The sequence below is a fragment of the Hippichthys cyanospilos genome, chromosome 2 (genome assembly GCF_059441005.1).
Source record: "Hippichthys cyanospilos isolate Australia breed blue-spotted pipefish chromosome 2, RoL_Hcya_1.0, whole genome shotgun sequence".
NCBI classification, from domain to species: Eukaryota; Metazoa; Chordata; class Actinopteri; order Syngnathiformes; family Syngnathidae; genus Hippichthys; species Hippichthys cyanospilos.
Window position 1 is genome coordinate 5,406,456 of NC_142370.1, and position 15,873 is coordinate 5,422,328.

Here is a 15,873-nt window from a genome sequence, read left to right on the forward strand (position 1 = left end):
AATTGAACGTAAGATGACAATCGCATTGCACAAAAATGACGCCGTGGTATTTTCTGGAGTGATGAGCCGAGGACATTCGGGTAGACAGCATCGCACTGTCGTCTCGAGCGGAAGAAAACACAGAAGCGGCAAAAATAGTGAAGATGGCAGCAAACTGACCATGTGTTTGACGTCCCAGTATACTCTGGGCGCCCTCTGCTGATCAAATATAGTTGAGCTTTCGGCATTGATGAGTGCAATTAAAAGAACAATAAAATGCACAACGACAAGTCTGACAGTTTATTTAAGTCTCACTTTTGATGCAACATAAATACTTGCAGTCATATTCTGCGGAATATAAATATAACGTCGCGTGACAGGTAGATGCATGCGTGTAGGTGCTTTCAAAGGGTTTTATCAGCATTATACTAACGACCTCTTGACTCGCAAGTCATCTTGCTCGGAGACAGGCTGTGGTTAGTTCTACTGTAGGAAAAGAGGTGTCTAACTAAAGGCACGCGTACGAGATGACACTGAAAACGGAACATTCGACGATCACGGCCCAACTTTGACAGGGCCCAAAAAAGTGTGAAAACCTGGCTCATTGGGTCGTGATCACATCTCAGAGGCATAGGAGGCACATTTTACAAAACGATTGCCTTGTGGTTGACTTCCCTCGAAACATTAAGTCCGAAATGTCATCGTAAAGTATTACTTTCAGTCTTCTTTCCGGGATGAGTGTTTCCATGTAACATTTCTTTTCGGCCAAACATAGAATACAATCTTTGAGAGATACTATGGGTCAGGAGGTCCACAAAAACCTTCAAGGTCCTTTTCAGCAACAGCGAGCTGCAGATTGTCTAGCTTACCATTTTTCAAAGTCGAAGCTATTCTTCCTTTTTAGAACTTTTTTTTAAGCATTTTAGTTGCGTTTTTTTGCGGCAATGAACTCGGATTTAGTGAACTATAGAAACAACTTACAGTAGTTTTAGTGGCTCAACCCTGGATATTTCTCTTCATTCATGACACTATACACAAACACATGTTTAGGTATGCTGCCTGATTTTCTCTTACAGAAAAAGAAATGAAAGTTTTACTATTCGGTTATATGCAGAAAAAAAACGGAGCGCGGCTGCAAAATATTGTTTCACTTCATGTTAACAAAGACAGCAAGATGTAGTCAGGCTCAAATAAAAAGTCAGTAAAGCTTCAAATCATTGGCCAGCCAAGTGATCTTCTGCTACAACGCGGCGAATCACTTTTGAGAAGACACGCCTTCCGGCACGGGGCCTGTCTACCTTCTGTCTTCATTATACGTCACGGAAAGAGCTCGGTGCTGATTTTTGCTGTGAGACTGCGGGACAGTTAAAATGGCGCAACGGATATTAACGCGGTGCTGATGGAATGAACTTGTTGAAACTTAAAAGCAGGTCAGTAGGAAGAGACGTCAGAGGAGCTGCTGCTATTGCTGGTGGAGGTTTGGGACCTCTTGATGTACAAGTTGAGCAGCTTCATCTGTCAAAGGAAACAGCAGAACATTGAGGACATTAGTGAGACCAGTTGATCTGCTGCCATCAGCGTTCTTTCTGATAATGGTTACCGTATTTATCAGAGTACAGGTGGATTTTTTTCCTCCGCATTTACAAGCCCCATATTATGTGGATAACCACGTAACTCAAAACAAACCCATTTTTTCCCCACAAATCTGTGTTGGAATAACATGACCTCTTTCAGTGCCGTGGATGAGAACTCTCATCCAAGAAAATCTAACTTACGGCATATATTACTTGTTTAGAAGGATACTAGGATACTTGGAATATTAGAAAAAAAATCCCACTTTCATTTTCGCCAAGAAATGACACTGGGACTGTAGACCATGATAGTTGTACAAAAATTGTGCCAGAGAAGTGAAAATGATCACCAAACCCCTTCAATACAGAGCAATCAGTGTAATCTACAGTAATACATATATATATATATATATATGTATATATATATATATATAGCACATATACATTTCTGCAGTACTAGATGGTGAGTTCAGGAGAAATTGTACAGCAACCTTGTTAACAGTGGGCCCAGCACCGGCTTGTTGTGTATGGAAAAGTTGCTAAATGCCACTAGAATGTGTAGATAGGTATGTATTGAAACGCTGGGATGCCATTCCATCTTATTGCTATGATTCCTATACTCACTGAGATTTTTTTTCAAAAGCGTAGGGGCGCATTGTCGTAATCGGAGTGAAAGAGTTAAAATAGTCACAAAACTATTAATAATAAAATTTTCGTTTTTATACAGGGTAGCTGACACTCTTGACTAGGAAAGTGGACCCACGTGTTACCGCGTCACCGGGTTACGTTGTTTCCGTGTTGGGACGTGGCATACTGAACAATAGTAGTAGTGGACGGCAATAGTATATAAGTGCAATTACCTAAAAACGCCAGCAGATGGAGGCAAAACAACACAAATACAGCCAAGCCCCTAGCGTCATGTTTGTTTTGCTCGCATAACCGGGAAAATGTCATAAAGACGGGATGAAAAAACTCAGTATTCCACGTCGCAACATGAACATAACGTAAATCAGGGGTCCACTGTATTGCATCCTTGTAATTCTAAGTGAGGAATGGAAACCAATCTTTCATACGATCCCATCCACGTTTAAATAGACATAACACACAATATTCTGTCGCCCCTTAAAAGATGAGTGAAAATGGTAAATACAGGAGGCACTCGAGAGGTCGCTTGACACTGAAAGGGTTATTTCGAATGCAAAATAAGTACAATCTATCTACTATCATGGCTTAAAGTCATTTTATATATCTCTAATTTGATATAGTATGCATCCGTTGCACAGAACGTCGAAAAATGCACTTTTGTCAAGCACCGCCTTATTGCCTCTTTGTTGTCAACAAGGAGGCTGCAAGGATAATTTTACCGGCACACTTTCGCATGACGAAAAGGAAAAGAGGGCTTGACTTGTCTCCTTCAGCCCTTGGATCTGCGCTTGAACAAGTCATAACGGATGTCGGCAAGTGGGGGGGAGAAACAGCGAAGGGTAACCTATCTCACAAAAGTAAAAGTGCTTGGGTAAAGAACACCTCGGGTATGACGATCGGCAAGTCATCTCCGAAGACCTCCATTTCAGACGGGGTCCCAGGATGACTACCCGTGGAAGAGTAACGAGGATGTTTGCGCAAATGACTAGCAGGAAGCAGAAGACGTCCGGGATTTCAGTGGGAATGAATTCAATGCGCTATTTGGACTGTCAGATAGTGATGATGATTTTAGGGGCTTTTACAGATTAATTTTCAGCTGTGTCAGAAAATAAAGTATCGAAGCTTCAAATCATTTCACTGTTGCAACATTAGTTTCTGCATTTGCGTCTACGCGAACGCGTACATTGCCACGCACTTGTCGATACGCGATGAAAAAATGCTTTTAAAAGTACTGTAACTTAAGCGTTTGAATAACACGCACCATGAGTTATAATTGGACAGCCATGATCTGTGTAACTACTAAAATCAGAGGTATACTCATAATCGCGTTTTTGTAAAAAATGAACCTAAATTGAAGTTAAAAAAAGAGGAGTCCACTTATAGAGCGGTGGACTTGCGCTCGGACAACTACGGTAAGCTTTCATTCTGATCCACGCATCTTTATGTATCACTGTCTGGGTATACTGCTCCAAGGGGCCAAGGCGTGCACACCACAATGAGGAGCAATGAATGCGCTGAAATTTTTTTTCAATTCTATGTCAATATTGCATTTTTATAAAGTGTAATATTATAGAGTGCTAAAGCTTTACCAGCATGGTCAAGGAATATGGAGTAAATTGGCTGTCAAAAGGATGTATGCGTGTTTACCAATTCGTATGAATATGACTCTAAATTATGCTGCGTTAATGAATCGAAAACTTGTGAGTGCAAAGTAATTTGAATACAACTCCTTTGCACAACTATGCCCTTTGCGAGACACGACTTCACGTCTCTCTCTGGATTCATGGCTCTGATCCTTTGGATTTGAGTTGACCATGCAAATTGAGATGACGTCACGCCAAACTACCAGGCAAAGTAAGTCGAGCTGTGAGTCATTTGCGCCACGGACGTGTAAAGCAGGAAAAAAACAGAAGCTTTCAACAGCTTATCAGGCTTCAATCTGAAGGATAATGTGTGCGCATTGTTAGCGATGCTCAAATAAAACTTTTGTGGACCATTTGTGGGCATTCGGGGCCGTCATTTTGGGATGCTTCTGTAATAGCTAGTGACCTCTGTTGGCAGAAAGCAGCACTGCAGTTTATTTGGAAAAAAAACCTTTGACTTGGTCTTTTATATCATTTATTGTTCATTATTTATTGTTGCGGTTATGTGGCAGTTAATCCCTTAAAATAAGCATTGTGATGGACTAGTTTGTAACTTAAATAAATGATTTTCAAACAATACATGGATTTTGCATCACAGCTTGCAACATACGGTCATAAATCGATCAGTCTAATTTCATAAAATAATTTACGAATAAAATGGATATTCGCATTGCAAACTATCAACTGTGCATGTATACAGTAGCGTAAGATCGCTGTCAAAAAGTCATATGCGGGCTTGATAATGGCAGCGTGCATTATTTGCAAAATCGACGTAGCTAGGATTGCCGTCATCTCTATTTGCATGTTCAAATCAAATCCAGAGGCTCAGATCCACAAGTGCAAAGGAGAGACTCACGCAAAGACGCGAAGTCATGTCTCGCGAGGTCCTAGTCGCGCAAACGAGCGTTGTATCGAAAATACTTTGCACTCGCAAGTTTTCCGTTCGTAAACCCAAATGGATTCAGAGTCATCCTCGTACGAATGACTGAACACGCGCGCGTCTTTTCGACAGCGATCTTACTCCCTCGTAAAGGAACAGATTTGATCTGAAGGCACCACTGTATCGTCAAAGCCTGACAGTGACGGATGGGGTACCTTGCTATCGGTGAGTTGAGACAGGTAAGGTTTGAGCTCCTCGCCAATCACGGCATAGATGGCCACAAGGCAGAAGACGCTGGCCTTCCTCACGCTGCTTTCTGTGTCGTCGTAGCCCTGCGCCGGCAGAACGCGTGATGAAACAACGCGGCTGAAAACCTTGAGCCGGATGAGGAAGTTCCGCTTCACCTGCAGTAAGCCCGGAATGATGTCGTGCAGCAGCTGATGCAGCGGCTCCTTTGCGATGCGTTCGATGGCCCTCGTCTGCATTTTGATGGCGGCCAAGTTGATTGGATAATCCGCCGTCTGTGCGATGGGACAAAGCACCTTGATGCATTGCTCCGGGTGGATTGAGCCGGCCAGCGTGGATGCAGCCTCCTCTGCCGCGCGCACCACCTTGAACGGACGGAGGCGATTGTGAATCCGTAGCCAATTTGCCGCCATTTCTGAGTATGCGCCTGCGCACGGTGTTCACCTCCTTGTGGGAATCCTTATGAGCTTCTAGTGTCTTCATTATGGTGAGTTCGGCATAGTTCTTGAAGCGGGACGGTTGATTTCTCAGCATCTCCTTCAGGACCCTCATGGCCAGCGCCCGGATCATGTGCTTAGGAGAGTCCGAAAACAAACGTAACTTACATGGGAGCTGTTCTGCATGACGAGGGTTGCAAAGGAGTGGAAAGGTTTCGGGAAATCTCTATAGCAGTGGTTCTCAAAGTGGGGTCCACGGACTCTGACTGCAGGGGGTCCGTGAAATAATTTGGGTGTTTTGGAACTGATTTAGTTCATCTTCACACGTGTAGCTTCGTTAAAGATTTGCGCCTTGTTTGGCTTGGTCTTTGTTTTTTGGCCGCTGTTGATAGTGCATTTTGAGGTGGGGAAAGACGACGTGGAACGGTTGCTGCCAGTGCGCACGCATTGTTCCTTGTCTTTGAGGGATCTGGATGTTGGGATGTTATCATTTATGCAAATAGGACCAAAATGAGCTGTTTATAGGTCCAACTTGTGACTATAGATAACATGCTCAATAATGTGAGTTTTTATCTTCAGCATGTTAGATAGAGTTCCCTTGTACGTGTTTAGCTCATTAGTATTTTCGTTTGTGCTAGTTATTTCCTTTTGGATAGCATATGCAAATGTTTTGCATTGATAATCATACTCATTGACATCATACAAATTGACCCGGTTCGTTATAGGAAGGCGTGCAGTTTGCAGTTTTTATTCTCTAAACTTCAGTATACATAGCTGAAAAGTAACAAATATACTTGTTGTCAAATTGAATATGTTGCTGAATAAAAAGGGCACTTTTGTTTGGCCTAAATGATTTGTTACTTTGCTTTGCTTCCACAAACATTCGCGACGGAGGACCTTGCAAAATTTGCTTTCTAAAAGGGGTACCTGACTCCAAAAAGTTTGAGAACGCCTGCACGATAGAATGCCAGAAATTTTCCAAATGGAAAACTTTCTGAGGGATTTTAAATTGAGTCACCTTTTTAGAATTCCCAGAATTTTGCAACCGGATCACGGATCCTTACGTCTTTGTCTCCCAGCATCTCCAGGAGAAGCAGCAACATGGTCTTGAAGTGCTCATCCCAAGCCACTTGCGCGTTCTCCCGTGCCACCTTGAGCAGCTCCAGTAGGGTGGCGCGGCGCTCCTCAGCGGGGCGCTCCTCAGCTGGGCCTTGAGACAGCTCCTTCAGTAACTCCCCCACCAGGTGCTCCGTCACTCCTACAGGAAACACGCCACTCAATACAATTCCGTATGTGAGCTAACAATGAGTTTGCCGTGGTTCATTTACCTGGAACATTTCTGGGCTTCTGGATCTTGTTTTCGCCACATTCTTGCTGGCATCCTGCTGATGACAATAGGAAATGAATCAGTCACGGTCGTTTGGAGCGGCGACTCCCAACCGAGAGACCATCGGACGGTCCGAATATCGGCTCTCTTTACTACAGATAATGCAGTGTGTCTGTGTGCATTTATTGTATTTAAGCCAGCAACACAAAGCGATTAAAATGCTCTTCCGCTCAAAAGCAGAAGGTCCAATTACCATGCGTTTCCACCAGTTGCTAGCCAAACAGAATAATAGTGTTACGTTTAACTAGGTAGGCCCAAATTTCATACATCGTAAGGATTTTTGTCATGTAAATAACATAATGTTCCTTGGGAAACTGATCTTGAGCTTATTTCACGGTAACATACGTACGTGACGCACCATTTTGCCGCGGTTCCACGACATCATAGTTGTGCGGGTTGTATTCCCTGAAACGCTGCAGCGTGAACGAACGCGGTGAAGGTGTGTTTAGTAATGAAGTCTTCTCAAGTACTGTACGCCCGTTGTCCACCATATCCCCCAAAACCCGAAAGTCAGACTGTGAAGGAGCCCCACCTTCAACCTATGAGAAACAGATTAGTAGGGGGGGAGGGCATCTGTGCAGAGAAACAACATCAATTGTTTGCTCTATTCACCATGGTGCCCCGTGTTCCATCTCGTTTATTTGGCTCTATCAGTTCCTCTTGACTGCGGTAGCTGAAGTTCTGGATTGCCTCAGTGACACCACGCAAGGAGCTGTAGATCTCCTCGGAATTCAGGTTCTCACTGTCACACTCTAGCACGCTAGAGAGAATAAATTCATTGAATGACAACCACTTGTGTTCATTCATAAACGGCGCAAGGGCTAAACCATGCAGCTGCACAAACAGGCGAGTTCATGAGACAACCATTCCAAATCAAAGACAGCAGGCAATAACCCTCTTTCCAATAGGTTGTGTAAATGGAACACAAAATAAACACGAAAGTAGTTCTTAAACCCAGGAATACAGTGTGATGATCTTATCTTATCTTGTGACGAATTTATTTGTCTTCACAGCCATAACGGTCCTCCGACAGAAACCAAAAGTACAATTTGGCCCGTGATTTATAATGTGTTTGACACCCCTGGGTTTCTCCTCACTCTGACGTGATCGAGTGAGACGCAAGATCGCCCCTTATTATCTGTTCGGTGCCGAGAGCGCAGCAACGACCAAAAGAAGGATCAAGAAAAATAACACTTTGGCGGTGTTTAGGATGCGTAATGAACATTGTAACATGGTTAAAAGCTCCTCAAACTTGAATTTCCGTGACATGGGCCCCCTAAGTCTTTTTGTCCATCTTTGGCCTGTTTAATGAACTGTTCACTCACAAATCATTATCAAAGTCTAATTTGTCTCACAGGTTAATTCTTTCATTCTTTTGTTTCTTCTTAATTGTGCCAGATTCAAGTTATTTCTGTCACCGCTCGGGTGATCCTTTTGATTGAGAGAGAGGCAAAAACAATTTTGTCCTCACGTGCAGACCCCATCCAAATCCTGAAGAGTATTAGTATCAGAGGTACTAGAAGCTAAGAAGTGGTATGTATTTGGGGGAAATTACCTGGGAGAAATGCCCCCGTGTGAGTAGGTGGTGGGAGATGTCAGTGGGCTGCTGCGGCTGCGCGGGGTTGTCCGACCCGCCGAGCTACTGGGAGACGCCTGCACAATACACACTTTTCTTAAGAAAGTTGAGATGTGCGTTTGTGTTTGCGGGTTGGGGTCTGTGCACTCATTGATATATGTTACCATGCTGATGCCACTTGTGCTCTTCAGGTGGTTGTGCAATAGCTTGGTGGTCCCATCCTGGAAGGTTTTGGGCAAAGCGCCAAGTAGCATGGTGAACTCCGGAGTGTTAAGCTCAAACAGGGCGATGAGCACCACCTGGGCTGCCTGCAAGCAAGGATGCACACACAGGTGTTAAGAACACCCACTACATAATATTTTTGTGCCACGTTTTGGGGTCTCTCAGTGATGCATAATTACACAAAAGCCAAAGTCAGCGGAAATAATAGTCGGATTGCAGAAATTCCGATAATGTTCGAAACTGTAACAATTCCATAGGAATAGAAAATTATGTGAATAAACAGAAATTGAAAAACCCGAGAAGAAGCTCTCTCTTTATAAAAGGTTAGTGACCCCTGGTGTTTTTCAAGTGCTTTTCTCATTAGAACTATATGACTTGTAGCTTGGTTGGTGTTTAATGAGGTTTTTTTTGATTATCTGTTTTTTAACACCTTGGGGAAATTTTGACCCAACTTGGGCTTTTTGATGTTTTTGATGTGTGGTATCAAAGGGAAAGCATACAAATAAAACCCACAGAGGCTAAAATATTGCATAGCTTGTCAAAACTTGAGGACTTTCAATATGCCACATTGCCGTGCCTTCTAAATGCTTGCAAACGGGAGGTTGAGAGCTACACCCTATAGGTGCCAAATTTAGCCCATGCCGGGCTCAATTACTGCCATTTAAAATTGGAAAACACGATGCATTTCCCCAAAATTTTTGCACGAATAATGTCAACGGCAACTTGCGAACGTGGCGCAATAGAAATTTATGTGTTGACATGCCAAAATCCCGGGTGGCGTTCGCGGCCAGCTTATGACATTTGCAAGCCTTTCAATGACTTGATGATTGGCTCAGCTTGGACTCCCATGATGCAACTCCCTAACCCCCTGAAAAATTTTATCTGACTGCTCTTGGGGGCCTCAAGCACTGCTAGCAAGTGGCTTATATTTAGACACTAAATGCTGCACAAAAAATGTCAATTATTGGTCATTTTTTAGCACCCTCAAATGAACGATTAAACACGATTGAACGTAATTTTAGAAAAATAGTGTGCTGTTTGTATCATGAGTTGCGACTCACCCCAAGAGAAACGGTTTGTGCAGTAGAACGAGTCAAGATAATCTTTATCACAGTATATTTCCAGGAAGAACTTCAAAATAAAAACATTCCAAGGCGTAAGTGTCCATACATTACTTGGCATTCTAAGGTTTATTTTGAAGAATTGGCTACTGGCCTTCTCTCTGCGCCTGACAGTGTGTTTTAAAATCCCACAGAGCATTTCCAAGCAGCGCAGTTCTGGCGCAAAAGGACAAAAAAAAAAAAGAATCTCGTTTTGTGCAAAGATGAGAAATCTTTGAGACATACTAATCTTGAGAGATCTCATCGTAGGAGACCGCACAAAGTTTATTTCGACTTGAATATTCCCTCCCAAAAGCTTCCAGCTAAATTCCCCATGTAAAGTCATCAGAAATATTCGCAACTCTAACTAGGAGCAGAGGTATAGTTGTAAACGTCTGTCATGCTGTTTTGTAGATGATTCTACCTGCTTGCACCTCTCTTCCAGGTTTCCCTCTCCAGGCAGAGAGGCCACAGTGCTGGCTCGACCAGACAAATCCTCCCAGTTATGAAGGCTCTGGGAGTTTGGTGAATGGAAAAAAGAATGCTAATTGCGAAAACAAAACAAAAAAATCAAGATGTAAAAACTAAAATAAAAGCATGGAACAAGACCAGAACTAAAATATGGAGAATGCATATGCAACAACTGAAAAATGTGGCAGAGACGGATGACATTTAAAAAAAAAAAAAAAAAAAAAGGCCTACCTTGCGGACATCAGAGCTTTTGGGTTCAGTGGTCCACGTGATGATCCGTGAGACAGCCAGGCGCGTTTCACTGGTGTTGACAAAGTCAGCCGGGTCCATTCGCCGAGCTAGTGCCTCGATGTAACGCAAAATGGCCACCTTCACCTTCAGGTTGGGAGTCTGCGTCTGATCCACGATGAAACGCATCAGGATATTGAACTGATGCTCGTATGGAAAGGATTCACTGGAAACGACAGATTCTTTTTATACAACTGTAACAATTAATTCCGTTCCAAATCGGCAATGTTTCGACGGTGAGTGTTTATCCACACCAGGTGACGTCCAGCGCCTTTTGAACTTTAGCCTGAACAGAGCCGAGAAGGTCAGCACCCATTTTTTTCAGCAGCTGGGTGAGAAGGATGAAAAGCCAGTCGAACAGGTCTTCCCGGTGCAGAACAATGAAGTCCACCAGTGTCTCCAGGAACATGCTGAAGACCTGAAAGCAACATGTCACAGGACAAGATCAGCATTGAACATCTTGGGTGCAGTGACTGACTGACTGACTGACTGACTGACTGAGGAGTCAAGAAGAGCAAACACTTACTCTCTGGTGAGCGTTAGAGTCCACACAAGTGAGGAGCCATGCAAACATAAAATGACAGTTTTGATCCAAGTAGTTAAGTTGTTGGACATGATGATTCTTAGCACTATTGACATGGAGGCTTTATTTAACATGTTACCTTGCTGTGAGGATCAGCAAACATCCTGGTGAAGATCTCACACAGTCTCTTCAACTCCACGCGACTGAGAAACAGACACAAACGGATTAAGGTTGTATTGTATAAAAAAACTGACTTCAAACCACGTTAATGTGCTGCGAAGATAATCGGGGTTGTCAACGGAAACTGTTCAATTTTACTCAGATGGTCCAGGAATTTCTATTTACTTTACTCCAAAATAGTGTATTTTGGGTCATTCATCTATGCTAGTAGAGTATAGGGGTGAGCAGATAAATCAAATGCTCCCTCACTAGACCGCAAACTTAACTTGTGTATCCAACTGCTGCAATCCAGAAAGAAAAACACTCAAATAAAGTGGATCCAGTTTGTTCGAAGTTACTAACCTGAGCATCCTGTGGCTCCTTAGCACGTTCTGCAGGCCCAGCAAGCCCTCCTTTCTCTCTGACCAGTTGGTGCTGGCGCAGTGGTTGAGAATTTCAGCCACATCCTCGGTGTGACGCAGGCCGCCGTTGCGTGAGCTGTATGAGCGTTCTGAACAGGCACTAGAAGCATCGCTGTTTGCGTCATCATCGGAGAACATACCCGACGACTCAAAGTGCCGCCGTGCTGAACGCTGCTGGAGGAAGAAGAGTCACAGAGTTTGGTGATGACGTTTGCTGTGAGCTTATTCTAATTGCTCTCAAGAATGAATTTTGAAATATTAGTAGCAAAGATATTAGGACTGGACCAGTGTGTTAGCAAGGGCCACATACTGTAAATAATCATCAAATGACAACTGTGTAACGACACAACGTCCGTCCGGATAAATATGATGAATATGACATGCTCAATGACAATGTCTCATGCTCATGCTGACACACGACACATTAGCTTCAGTACCTTACTCCTTGAGTCTCCTAAGAGCTGAAATGTACAAGGTCCAGCAGGGGAGGAAATGAATTTTAATGATGCGCCACAACATATCGATTCCAAGATGGAGCACATTTTTGTGAACCGTTCTCACCAAAGCATCGGCAACGGCAGCTTCCACCTCAGTGCCGGTGTTAAGGATCCTCATGGCATTTACGGAGGCCGAGATCCGAGCCTGGTGGGACAGACGGTCTGACGCAAACAAAGACATTTGTCATGTTAGCAAATGCCAAAACACGGTTCATGTAGACAAACTAGTCTTTTTTTTTTCATTCAACTAAATATGCTCATTTGTCTAGTACTGTAAATGATTGCAATAGTTTTTCAAGCAACTGGCTATTGGTTTGCATTTTAGTTTAAGAAAAAGTGAAATTCAATACTGTATACCGTCAAATGATTTGAATTAAGGTGAAAGGTTCGACATCATCAAGATGGTTTTACACCAGCAGACCTAATGATATTCTCTTATGATTGACAAGTCCATAAAGGACATCTAAAGTAGTCTATCAGCCAGATGGAATAAATCAAATGGCATATACAGGAAGTGTATTTGCCCAGCAGAGTCTGAGGAGCCAGCTTCTAATTGAATAGCAGTGCCAGATAATTGTTGGAGACAATTGATCTCATCTTAATCTTTATCATCTTATCTCATCTTTTACATTTGACTGTGTGCCTGAATTTATTGAACTTTCATTTTGCACAAACCGGAGCAAAGGATGAGCTCAGAACCAAAGCATGCAAGAAATGAAAGAATCAGGGACAAACAGAAGAATGTTCAGGACGGAGACGTATGGAATAAGATTTCATTTATTGATGATAAAGCTAATGGCTCACCAACATGAGGGGCTTTGGTACCTTACTCACCCAGGGGGGAGAAACCCCTGGAGGGGCTGGTGTCACGGCTGCTCTCGCGACTGGTTTCGCGGCTGCAGCCCTGACTCATACTGAGTCGAGGGATTCGGCTTCGCGCTGGAGTGGTCAGACACAGACAGACAGACAGACGGACAGACAGACAGACAGAAGCGCAGGGCAAGATTTTAGCTGTTAGCTTCAGCTCTTAGCACATTCAGCTATACAAGGAGCATTAGTCATGCAGGACAAGAAAGAGAAGGTTAATTGAATGGAAAGAAACAATAATTTTGTTCTCAAATCTATTCATTGTCTTTTGTCCTAAACAAGAAGCAACCTCATTTCACATCTGATGAGGAAAAGAGTCCAGCGAATGTTCATGATTTGTGTGTTTACAAGTCTTATGCAATTGAACTGTGAAGTTTGGACTGGGATTAATTCCAGGCAGTCCGCTTGATCAGGATTCCTTACCGGAGCCTGATCTGTTGGGGCTGGTCTCTCGGCTACATCCCTGGCTGCGGTGGCCTCTTGGGCGCCTACTGTTGCCCAGACTGCCGCTGGCGGCCGCGGTAGCGCTGCTCAAAGGCAATCTGAGCATCCTGCAGTGGTTAGAGCCTGGGGAACCCGATCTACTGCCGGCTGGAACAAAGTTCAGATGAATGACGGGCCAACGGTGCGATTTTTTTTTTTTGTATTCAAGTGACCTTACGTTGAGACTGTGAGACGACTTTCCCTTTGCTGCGACCACGACTGTCAGGCAGCGACGGCCGCTTTCCCGTGGCTGTCTTCTGCGTTCGGACGCGACCTAGAAAGCCATAAAAGAAGAATACTGAAATCTGGTCAGGAATACTTTTTTTTGGTCACTACGCCATTTCCTTCACATATGACAACGTTGAAAGCCAAGCTGCAAAATGTTATCAAACATAACCTTAAGGTATACCCCAGGAGGACAAACATCATACAGATTGAAAGTTCAATGTGCAATGTACAGTACAAGTGCTGACTCCAGAATGGATGGGTGCATATACCGTCATTCCCCAAATATAAGACACAACAGTGTATAAGACGCACCCTTAATACAGGGGTCAAGTTCTTGTATTTTCTGTGCTACCGTGTATAAAATGCCCTAACACTTTAGCCACAGTGTAAAACCTATAGCAAAACAGAATAAATCTCATTTTCCTAAAATCTTTATAAGCTCTTGTGTTCATATCCGTAAGTTATATATTTGTTGCATGTCAAGTTACGTGTATTTCAGATTTCCTACATTGTGAGCGGTCAGTGAACACCTCACCAGTGTACTGTAATGTTGAATGCGCTCGAAGCTGCTGCTTTTCCTTTTCCTGGCATCGCGGTTCGAGTTCATTTTACCATAAATACCCGAAGTATAAATACCCGAAGTTGAGCAGCATCCGTGTTTCACCAAGTTTGTGATTGATTGTGTGTATATGCCAAAAGACGGCAATTAACAAACGAGTCAAATGGAATACCTTTCTGTGTGAATACCTTTCGGGCACTCTTAATTGCATCAGGTGGAGACAATCAAACTTTTACACAATTTTCTCGGTTTTAGGTATATTCCTCTGTGTGAACAAGGAGGCACTCGGATGTTGGCTCAGTCAGCCTTTTATTGAAAATAACACCTTAATAACCTCTGCTAACATGAGCTGTTGTTAGCGTCCCATTCCTCTCGCGCATCCCATTATGCTAATTACCGGAAGTAAGAATACGCCAGGTATAAAAATTCACATCTGTGCATGAAAACTCAGCTTATGTGGCTGACAGATCAATCTTCCCCGAATGGTGTTGGAAAAAAAAAATTTAAAAATCTGATTTTTAAGTTTAAAGGACTCACCCATACTTTTGACTGTCATCTTTTGGGGGGGAAAAAAGGGCATCTGATATTTAGGGAATCATGGTAATCACTGGTCTCGTGCAAAAACAATGTTAAAAAAATCTATCCTGGAGTGTGTGAATGGCCATGAACCACTGACACCTTCACAGTATTAAAGGGGGTAAAACACACTGTGGGGTAGACAGATGGGCAGGCATCACCCCCCAGATGCAGATAGCTTACCATCTGCCTTAACACACGACAAGCCGCCTGACCGGCAAGAGAGCCGAGGAGAGACACAAGGGGTTAAAGGATAGGACTTGGCAGGTGGACTGGAAGAGCAGTTCGGATTAATTGAATCACCTGATTAGAGCATAAACACATGGTGCCACCCACCAAGTGACGCATAAGATCCAGGAGGCAGAGCCGAGGCGGAGCTAAAGGACGGAGTTGAAGCTTGGACTGCCGAGGCTAACGCGGGCATCCGGGTGCGTGCGCTTGCTACAGCGTTGACGTCCACATCACTGCAAGAACGCTGTAGACTGCCAGGGGTGGAGCTACCAGTAGGGGGTCTGGAAGCCTGGGCCGCTTTGGCTGAAAAGGTTAAAAGGACAGCAAAAACATCAACATAGGTGCCATGGCTCAGTGATAGAGGAAAACCAATCAAACATTTTGCGTGAGAAAATGATGGCATCCAACCACTAGGGCGAATGTTTTAACAATTATTGAGTGGTTTGGAAGCGTAATCATATTAACCTCAAAATGACCCAAGAAGGCATCAGGTTAAACATATTCACAACTGAGCATTACCTATGCCAGTACAACAAAAACAAACACAAAAGCAAAGTTCGCCAACCCCATGCAACAAAAAATTGGTATCAGCTAGCTATCTTAATGGCTGAATAAGGAGGATTTCTTAATGTGTGTGGTTTTTTTGTTTTTGTTTTTTGTTTTTTTTTGACAAAAAATGTAAGGGTGGAGAGCTGGATGTCTACCTGATCAAAAGGAAGTTTGCCAAACAAATTAAACTTCAAAACCTCTTTAAGTGTCTTTTAACTATTTACCTTTTTAAAAACTTGTTTCTTGCATGAATGTGTTACTAAAATCAACAACAGCCTAGTGTAAGCATATACAAGATGTGCCATTTAAATACTTAAGACGGTCACAGATGACA

General features: G+C 43.3%; 1 protein-coding gene across 1 annotated transcript in view; it reads right to left on the reverse strand.

The window, feature by feature from the left end:
* Window positions 1-265: 265 nt before the first annotated feature.
* Window positions 266-15,873, reverse strand: part of LOC148426973 (CLIP-associating protein 1-B-like) — a 33,651-nt gene continuing 18,043 nt past the window's right edge. The window contains exons 19-40 of the mRNA XM_088407445.1: window positions 15,096-15,293; window positions 13,575-13,670; window positions 13,337-13,504; window positions 12,881-12,985; window positions 12,111-12,208; window positions 11,987-12,010; window positions 11,491-11,723; window positions 11,108-11,171; window positions 10,972-10,974; window positions 10,700-10,863; window positions 10,389-10,611; window positions 10,111-10,230; window positions 8,529-8,672; window positions 8,344-8,441; window positions 7,401-7,548; window positions 7,147-7,327; window positions 6,730-6,783; window positions 6,466-6,659; window positions 5,409-5,537; window positions 5,123-5,329; window positions 4,934-5,050; window positions 266-1,494 (exon numbers count right to left, since the gene is read on the reverse strand). Of these exons, the coding sequence (XP_088263571.1) occupies window positions 1,411-1,494; window positions 4,934-5,050; window positions 5,123-5,329; window positions 5,409-5,537; window positions 6,466-6,659; window positions 6,730-6,783; window positions 7,147-7,327; window positions 7,401-7,548; window positions 8,344-8,441; window positions 8,529-8,672; window positions 10,111-10,230; window positions 10,389-10,611; window positions 10,700-10,863; window positions 10,972-10,974; window positions 11,108-11,171; window positions 11,491-11,723; window positions 11,987-12,010; window positions 12,111-12,208; window positions 12,881-12,985; window positions 13,337-13,504; window positions 13,575-13,670; window positions 15,096-15,293 (2,852 nt within the window). The 3' untranslated portion in view covers window positions 266-1,410. The remainder of the gene's footprint in view (window positions 1,495-4,933; window positions 5,051-5,122; window positions 5,330-5,408; window positions 5,538-6,465; window positions 6,660-6,729; window positions 6,784-7,146; window positions 7,328-7,400; window positions 7,549-8,343; window positions 8,442-8,528; window positions 8,673-10,110; window positions 10,231-10,388; window positions 10,612-10,699; window positions 10,864-10,971; window positions 10,975-11,107; window positions 11,172-11,490; window positions 11,724-11,986; window positions 12,011-12,110; window positions 12,209-12,880; window positions 12,986-13,336; window positions 13,505-13,574; window positions 13,671-15,095; window positions 15,294-15,873) is intronic.